The sequence below is a fragment of the Zootoca vivipara genome, chromosome 8 (genome assembly GCF_963506605.1).
Source record: "Zootoca vivipara chromosome 8, rZooViv1.1, whole genome shotgun sequence".
Taxonomy (NCBI): Eukaryota; Metazoa; Chordata; class Lepidosauria; order Squamata; family Lacertidae; genus Zootoca; species Zootoca vivipara.
The window spans coordinates 22,320,701-22,330,184 of NC_083283.1; the positions used below are offsets into that span (position 1 = coordinate 22,320,701).

At 40.0% G+C, this 9,484-nt stretch overlaps 1 protein-coding gene across 2 annotated transcripts in view; it reads left to right on the forward strand.

Moving 5' to 3' along the window:
• RNF19A (ring finger protein 19A, RBR E3 ubiquitin protein ligase) overlaps positions 1 to 7,210 on the forward strand; it is a 38,220-nt gene extending 31,010 nt beyond the window's left edge. For both annotated transcript variants that reach the window (XM_035124674.2, XM_035124679.2), the window contains 5 exons: positions 307 to 421; positions 1,503 to 1,664; positions 1,920 to 2,133; positions 2,924 to 3,067; positions 5,049 to 7,210. In XM_035124674.2, coding sequence (XP_034980565.1) covers positions 307 to 421; positions 1,503 to 1,664; positions 1,920 to 2,133; positions 2,924 to 3,067; positions 5,049 to 5,739 — 1,326 coding nt within the window. In that variant the 3' untranslated portion in view covers positions 5,740 to 7,210. The remainder of the gene's footprint in view (positions 1 to 306; positions 422 to 1,502; positions 1,665 to 1,919; positions 2,134 to 2,923; positions 3,068 to 5,048) is intronic.
• The last annotated feature ends 2,274 nt before the right edge of the window (positions 7,211 to 9,484 follow it).

The window sequence follows — 9,484 nt, forward strand, 5'->3', positions numbered from 1 at the left end:
ACTGGCTCTCTTTAAGATATTACAGTTAATATATATGTATATACTGCCTTTAGTCAACTTGCATAAAGAAATAAAATGTACCTAGAAATAGGAAAAATGTATGATTTTTTAAAAACACTTTTTAAAAAAACGTATAATGCAGCAGCATAGAATTAAATAAGCTAGTAATATTTGCAAACAGTTTCTGTCTATAAAACTGTAGCATTAAGATGCTTCATTTAAGAAAAGGCAGCTCAAAATAAAAACAAAGTTTGTAGCACTCCATGTGATGTGTGATGCATTCTGAAGTGCTCTTTTTTCTTAAAGATTCACAATCGCTATGAAGGTAAAGACATTTCAAAGCACAAGAGGAACTTGGCCATTGCAGGTGGCGTAACCTTGTCTGTAATTGTTTCACCTGTTGTAGCTGCAGTAACTGTTGGTAAGTAAAGGTGCAGATAAAAAGGTGCAGCAGGTGGCGCTGTGGTCTAAACCACAGAGCCTAGGGCTTGCTGATCAGAAGGTCGGGGGTTTGAATCCCCGCGACAGGATGAGCTCCTGTTGTTCAGTCCCTGCTCCTGCCAACCTAGCAGTTTGAAAGCACGTCAAAGTACAAGTAGATAAATAGGTACCGCTACAGTGGGAAGGTAAACGGCGTTTCCATGTGCTGCTCTGGTTCGCCAGAAGTGGCTTAGTCATGCTGGCCACATGACCCGGAAGTTGTATGCCGGCTCCCTCGGCCAATAAAGCGAGATGAGCGCTGCAACCCCAGAGTCGTCAGCGACTAGACCTAACAGTCAGGGGTCCCTTTACCTAAATATCAGGAAAGCCCTTTCAGAATTAGTTATTTGTACTGGTTTATAAAAAGCTTTGTTTACACTTTGCTGTAAAGGTGAGGCGTAAAGAATTGATATTATTGATGCTGCTAGCAGTTCATTTTACAGCTCTGAACCCTATTTTTCAAAAATGCATTACTAGCTTATAAAAGTATGTGGAGCTGAAACAATCCCTGTGCCTAAGCACTCTTCCCAATTATTGTAGGTTTGGTAAGATTCTCTCTGAAAACTAGGGCCTCAGTACAAGATACCTGTGTGTGTGTTCCAATATGTATGTGAGCCCTGGGATCAAGCCCCATCAATTCCAGTGGAAGAACCACACACCCAGTGGTACAAAACAGTGTACAAACAGACCTGATTCATCAGTTGAAATGAATGGGTGAGGCATTAGAAGCAGAGGATCTCAGTGTCACATGGAAACTCCTGGCATCAGGAGGTGTTTATAGTAGTAATACAGATTTTCTTTTCTTTGCCACTTTTTGTGATAGCCTATTAAATTGTACAATAAGGAGATATATAGTGATCTCTCTCTCTCGTGTGTGTGTGTGTGTGTGTGTGTGAGAGAGAGAGAGAGAGAGAGAGAGAGAGAGAGAGAGAGAGTGAGACAGACAGACAGACAGACAGACAGACATATCATACAACATGACAACTTTGTACTGATTATAGTGTTCTACATTTTCATTGCAGGAATTGGTGTCCCTATTATGTTGGCCTATGTGTATGGAGTAGTTCCTATCTCTCTCTGCCGAAGCGGAGGTTGCGGTGTATCGGCTGGCAATGGAAAGGGTGTCAGAATAGAATTTGATGATGAAAATGATATAACTGTTGGTGGAACAAATGCAGCAGTAGGTATGTTTGTTCCAGTCTCTTCTCAGTGTCTTCAGTTGATAGATGATATACATGCTCTCTTCTTGCAGACATTGTAGTTATATCAGTCTAGGACCAGCACTAACCCAGATTCTTAGGGCACATGGAAAAGCTTAGCAGCAACCCTAGTAGTCACTGTTCCAGCTTTTGCAAGAGCAATGTCTTTCTCTACATTGAAGGAGTTTCAGTTAAATGCTTTTCCTATTAATTTTAAGTACCACCCCTTTTCATATTTAGATACCACATCAGTAGCAGAGGCACGTAATAACCCCAGCATAGGGGAAGAAAGTGTTGGAGGATTGACTGGAAGCCTGAGTGCAAGTGGTAGCCATATGGACAGAATGGGAGCAATTCGAGACAATCTGAGTGAAACTGCCAGCACTATGGCCCTGGCTGGAGCCAGTATAACGGGGAGTCTGTCGGGAAGTGCAATGGTCAACTGTTTTAACAGGTAAGATAATTTGTGTCCAAAGTTCAACTTTTGTGTCTGCTTTTGTATACAAACTACAATTAGCTCTGAGAGGATGAACTTTTTCATGTTGTACATTCTGATGTGATACTTTTTTATTTTGATTTTATGTAGTCCAAAACAGTTACTTTGTTTACATGGATTAAAGAAGAATTCTGATCCCTGATTTCTCGGTTACTCAATTACGGTTAAAGGAAGGGAAGGAAGTTCAGGTGCTACAAATTACATAGGCCACTTTGAAAGTTTCTGGCAACAGAATTTAGTGCAATGTGTTTGGTGTGTCAGAACTGTTGCTAAAAAGTGGGGACTTTGAGAGAAGATTTCTTTTCTGAAATGAGTTGGGCTCATAATAAATGATATTTTCTGCTCCCCCCCCTTTCCAAATAGTGCTATTATTCTGTAGTTGGTTTTCTGTCTCAACTACAGTGAGCAATGTACCAAAATAGCATAAGGAGTTCTGCCTTCTACCATGTGTATGGCTTCAGGGACAACAGGAAAATATTGTCTAAACATGGGTCTTTTGTAGTCTGGGAAGCTTTTGTTCTGATAGTAGCCAACTAGATAATAGAATCATAGTATTGTAGAGTTGGAAAGGACCATGATCATATCATCCAACCCATTGTGGGGCTCAAACCCATGACCCTGAGATTAAGAGTCTCATGCTCTGGCCACATGCCTGTGAGTAGGTTGCAAGCAGAAGCTTCTAAAAGACTCCCAAGTGATATGAAAGCTGAAAGATAATAACAGAACTAAAATTGAATTTCTCCCCAAGGTTGGAAGTTCAAGCAGACGTGCAGAAGGAAAGGTGCAGTTTGAGTGGAGAGTCTGGCACCGTTAGTTTAGGAACAGTTAGTGACAATGCCAGCACCAAAGCGATGGCTGGATCCATTTTAAATGCATATATCCCATTGGACAGGTAAGAATTAAGTAGTGGAAATGTGAATAGAAATGCAGCTTATTCAACTCTGTTAATTGAATGATGTAGTATTTAATATGCATACCTTGAAGTCTGCAAAAGCAGCATTAATGAATTCCCCTTCTTTGAAATTGCTGGTATGATTGTTGTTGGATGTAACAATATTATTTATTTATTATCCAATTTCTGCCCCACCCTTCTGAAGATTTCTGCCACGCCCTTCTGAAGTTCAGTCCTTCAGAGCCAGGGAGGTGGTGGGATTTTTAGTTTCTTCTTGGTTTGAGCTGCTATTACTAAATATAATTTTCTTGACCTGCAGATACAAAACCTTGTTACATTCATTTTTTTAAAAAAAACCTTTGGATCTCTGCTTTTATGAAGTAACTTTGTCAATCAGATTTCTTGCTAGAACTACTGTATATTCCTGCGTATAAGACTACTTTTTAACCCAGGAAAATCTTCTCGAAAGTCAGGGGTCGTATTATATGACGGGTCGTATTTCTTATATGGCGAGTATATCCCAGACTCTATACTATAACTGGAGAAGTTTGGGTCGTCTTATACGCCCAGTCGTCTTATACGCCGGAATATACGGTATCTAAAGTCTTCACTATCCACTTAGTGCATCTGTTTTGCCTTGGAATAAAAGCTCTTGGCAGAATTTTTTTCCTGGCTTGGTTTTAAGAATTAAATTCGCACATTTATTTTTTATTGACTAACTGGTGTGAGATGTCTTTATAATCTCCCCACCTCCCACAGTTTGCAAAGCTTGGTAAAGGTAGATCCAGCTTGGCTATCCTGTGAATTTCTGACTTATTCCATTCACAGAAAGGACTGAGGTCTTGTAGAGACTTCCTGCTGGACAGGAGCAGTGATTTCCACCAATTCTTCCTGCAGCCCCCCCCCCAATGCCTCCAGGTAGTCCTCTGACTCTTGGCAGGCTGCAGGAGGAAGGAGGAATTGCTGAAAGTTGCCCCTCACCCTTTTCCATTTGGCATGTCTGGATCGAACCCTATATGGTTTTCTTTCTGGATGTTTTTTACAAATGGTGGTGGGCCTCTGGAATGTATGCTTGTGCATCTGTGGCACATTAAAGTTAGGAAGGAATTCTCATAATGTGCTTTTTAGATATGTGTACTAAAAGCAGTGGAAAGTCCTATGACACTTCAAGGACTAAAATGGATTGTGACAAGAACTGCTAAGGCAAAACCCTACTGCAACTGATCCATGAAGTGAGCAGTGAAGATAGGTCCAGTGAGAAATCTGTTGTGTTAATTATTTTCTTAAAGCAGAGTTTCAACAAATAAATCAGTTGCAGTTCACAAGGCTTTATATCTGCAGTTCTAAAAAAAGAAAGAAAATAAATGTATATTTGAGTAATAGTGGCTCATTTTTCCTTAAAAGGATGGGTAGCGCAGGTGGCGCTGTGGGTTAAACCACAGAGCCTAGGGCTTGCCAATCAGAAGGTCGGTGGTTCAAATCCCTGCAACGGGTTGAGCTCCTGTTGCTCGGTCCCAGCTCCTGTCAACCTAGCAGTTCGAAAGCACGTCAAAGTGCAAGTAGATAAATAGGTACTGCTCCAAGCGGGAAGGTAAACGCCATTTCCATGTGCTGCTCTGGTTCGCCAGAAGCGGCTTTGTCATGCTGGCCACATGACCTGGAAGTTGTACACTGGCTCCCTCGGCCAATATTGCAACCCCAAAGTCTGTCACGACTGGACCTAATGGTCAGGGGTCCCTTTACCTTTTTAGAGATAAATAGAGGCAATGTTTCAGCACCTGAAATAGTTGTGTTTGTATTGTATTACAGTACATCATTTTATTAAAGGCAATATTAGCAGAATTAGTCACCACGCTTTTAGTACCATTTTTTCTGAAGCTGTATTTAATCATGTTAAAACGCTTTTAAATTGCATTTTTCCATTTTTAATTTCAGAAATTAAACATTTTTAATGAATACTTGTCTCTTCTCCCCTTTCTAGAGATAGCAGCAGTATGGAGGTACAAGTAGACATTGAATCAAAGCCCACAAAATTCAGACACAACAGTGGCAGCAGTAGTGTTGACGATGGTAGTTCTGCAGGTCAAAGTAATGCTGGTTGTTCGTCAGCCTGCTTGTCAGAAAACAAATCTAGTGCCGCCAAGTGGTCCAAAGATGCATCGGCAGGGAAAAAATGCAAAGGTAAACTAAGAAAAAAGAGTAGCATGAAGATAAATGAGACCAGAGAGGACATGGATGCTCAGTTATTAGAGCAACAAAGCACAAACTCCAGTGAATTTGACTCTCCCTCTCTCAGTGACAGTATCCCATCTGTAGCTGATTCCCACTCAAGTCATTTTTCTGAGTTTAGTTGCTCTGATATGGAGAGTATGAAAACCTCATGTAGCCATGGTTCCAGCGATTATCATACCCGGTTTACCACAGTTAACATTCTCCCAGAGGTAGAAAATGACCGTTTAGAAAACTCTCCACACCAAAGTGGCAATTCGTTGCTGATTCCAGCTGCTCCAAACTCAGAGGCTCCACAGCTGAGTTACATTGCTGAAGAATGTGTTTATAATGGGACTTCAAGTGTTGCAGATATGGGTACTGGTGAAACACTGAAAGAAGCTAACAACAACCATTCACAGCATGCTGTGGAGTTAAACTCTGCAATTCAGACTGAGATTTAAACCTGTAAGTGCTGCAGAAATGTATTTACCACGAAAGAGCCCTTTTCTGTTAGCTGGTCAGGTAGCTTTCAGCGGCCATCAGAAGCAAAGCTTCAATACAATTTACATTTTATATATCTCTCTGTTAAGGCAGAACGCTTTGCGTGGAACTCTGTTGCAGAACTATGTGAAGTGACATGAAGGTGTAAACAAGTGCATTACAAAGAAATGAATATGTTGATGTTTTGTATTATTGCCATAACTTTGCTGAAGGTCTGCATTTGGGTAGGGGCAAAAGCTGACTCGTGTCAATTGCACAAGTGACCACTTGTTAATAGGTATCATGTAAAAACTCAGTAAGTGGTTTCAAGCCCCCAGCAGTAACTTAACTTCATGCTCTGGTGAATAGCACCTAGCAAAAATAAGTTGCATTTATCATACCAAATATTTCAGTGCTGTTAATATTGTCTGGGACAGAATGTACTCTGTTCTAGGCAATGCTGAGACACACAAAATTCTTTGAGCAAGGTTATGGCATTTAATATACCTTTTAAGTATGAAAAGCTGGTACTTGATATATGATAGGTAGCAAGGTGACGTCTCCTTATCAAGCAAGTGGGGGTAATTTAATTATATTTGCAACTGACAGCAGAAGGTAAGGTTATGATATGCTGTATAAAAGTTTTTGTAAAATTTAAGATCATTTTAATTTGTAATCCATTATAGTGAAGCTGATATAGTCTCCTTTCACCCAGGAGACTTCAGTTATGCTGTTTAATTCTTGGTGCCTTTGGAGAAGACTGGGGGTTTAAGTGCCTGGTCTGTTGATGCTTTCACTGTACAGTTTTCCAGAATGTTTTCTCTTGCCACCTTTTTTGGAAGCTAAAGGAAAACTTCAGAAAATCAACTGACTGTGGTAGATTAATGGGTATCATAATACTGAAGTATTAGCCTACCAAAGACTCACTCAGGCTTTTAGTGGATAACTTTTCTGACATCCCTTTTGCGAGTCACATGCACAGAAATAAAGCACAGTGCAGAGCTTGCACATATACAAAAGTTGGGCTTCAAATTTGGCTGGCTTTGGGGGCTTTCCCATGTTATCCTCCTTATGGAAGATATTCAGCTAAACGGGCGCCTGCACTGTTAGATGTTTGCTACACAATCCATAATGATATGTGCCCTCTGCCCCTCCCCCAAAAGAAAAAAAATGATTATCCTTGGCATAATAGCCTCCAATTTTTGTTCTGTGTTTTTTTTGTAAGTATTGCCATTTATGGTGCTACTGAAAGTTTGGTTGGATGGGAAGACGGCTGCTGTGAGCTGCAGCCCTCTTCCATGACTTCCCTTCACCAGTTTCTTTAATCTGCTTATAACACTAGTGCCAGATATGTCATTTGGTAACGCTTGTTACAATATTTGTATATTTGCTCCTTTCTTTTGCTCAATGATGTGTGTAAACTGCATACCTGAAATAAATGTCTGAGTACTATTTTAGTTGTCTTCTGTCCATTTGAACAAAGAACCTTTAGCCTGGAGATCAAGCATATCCACTATTGCTGTGGGATGAAATAGCTGTTTCAAATAATGCCCCCCCAAAAGTAGTGTGTCTTGCATTTTCACCTCTCCCTTCTCAGCTACTTAATTGAGTTGGGGTGCGGCCATCAGAAATAGTTTATTGTGGTGAATATAGGACGAGAACCATAGCTCAACTGTGGAGCACATACATGCCTTGCATGCAGAATGTAATGTTCAATCTCTGGCATTTCCAGTTAAAAAGATCTGGTAGCAGGGAATGTGAAGTTGCTCTGTCTGTCAGACTTGGGGAGCTACTGCCAGCCAGAGTACACAATACGGGGCTACATGGGCAAATAATCTCTCCTGTGACATTTCACAGAAAATATTCAATATAGCATCTTATTTTTATTTCCAGTAAGTATTTTTTACTACCGTACATTAAAACTGTTTTATGGCAAACACTGTGTAATATAATTTTGTATGTCTTATCCTACAGATAAATGTAAACTTGGAAACGAAAGTTTGGCATGTTTTGCCATTTTTTTAAACTTTATTGGAAACATGAACATTTTATTTAAAGAGTGTTTTATCATTTTAATTGTTTTATAATTGTATAGTCAGTTTGTGTAGCACACCCTGGGATCTTATGATGAAGGATGGGTAAGAAGACTTAATAATAATAATAATAATAATAATAATAATAAGGTAGGAATTTTGTTAAATTCCTTATCTTCCTAGTCAGATACTGCAAAATAGTCAAAACATCCTTAAAACTGCTTGATGTAGGAGTTCCTAATGGGTAGTTTCACTTCTGATAGCATATGAGTGGTGATGACATATGTCAGGCTGGGTATAACTGTATGTATGTGCTCCCAGTTATTTCCTTTGCTGCAGCAACCATATATTTACGGACCCACTATGCAGTACCTTATGAAAAATAAAAGACTGAACTGTTAGTATTTTTTCCCTAAACTACAAAAGTTCCTAAGTGGGGAGGGGGACACGATAGATGTTTATAAAATGTATGGTGAGGGTAGGTAAACAAATTATTCTCTTTTGCAAAGCACGAAGACCTTGGAGTCATCCATTAAAAGTAGACTCAGGGTAGACAAGTACTTCACATACCACATAATTAAGGAATTCACTGCCACAAGATGTGATGACCACTGACTCAAAGGGGAAATACATCATTTATCCATGAATCTTGTCTATCAGTCAGTGTTGATTAGACAACAAACTAAATGGGAGTCTCCTTGGTCAGAGGTAGTGTACTGTACTACTGAATCCCAGCTGCTGGTGACAAGCACCTGAGGGCTGGGGCCATACTTGAAGGTACAGAATCTTAAGAAATGTCTGGTTGGCTACTGTTGGAAACAGTCTTTTGCTCTGATCTGACAGTGCTGTTAAGTAAGATCACAGGTTCCACATATTATAAAGAATTAGCTTTATGAACCACTATAGCGGAAGAAACTTGCACAACAAGGTTTGAAGTGTGTAGATGTCATCATTTTTGAATCTCTTTAATTCACTCATGCTTCTGTGTGACTGCAGGGCCCAGGCTAGGAAAGAAGCTGCTGCCAAGATAGAAAAAAGCTCATGCGTTCTCTTCGTACTCCACACCTGACTAAATGTAAGGAGTTATGGAATTTCCATTGGAGTGCACTAAGTTTTGAGTCTTGCAGTTCTTGGTTTGGATTCTTTTTAAGCAATTATGAAAGCTCAGTATTTCTATTACTCGATTTTCATACCTGTACAATTAAAACAGTGGTTGTGAATCATCCTTCCTCAAATGGGAAGACAGTGTTAATACAGGGTTCATTTGCATAGCTTTTGGCTTCCAGTGTCTATGCCTCCATTTAAGCCCTGCCTGAAAAGCCCATTTAAATATACCCTCTTCTTTGTAGAGTATAATTGTTGCTATCTTTTCTCCAAACTCACTTTCACCAATCAGTAGCAAAGGCCAAATTTTAAGCAGTGCTGTTAATTCACCTCACATGGAAGGTTAGCTGAATATCCGCAGGAAGGTGGATGGGCTGTGCTGCAAGAACCATGGGCACAGTATTTCCAGAAACCAGCATATGCATGCCACTTTTTGGCATTTAAATATGTTGACAGAATCAGTAAGTTATGCACGTGTGCACCTTTGTCTATATTTGCATACTGGTGAAGGATATAGCAATGGGGAATAGGTAGACAAATAGGGACTGGAAGCATGAAGCAAGGATCTGTGACTGACACTGGACTACTA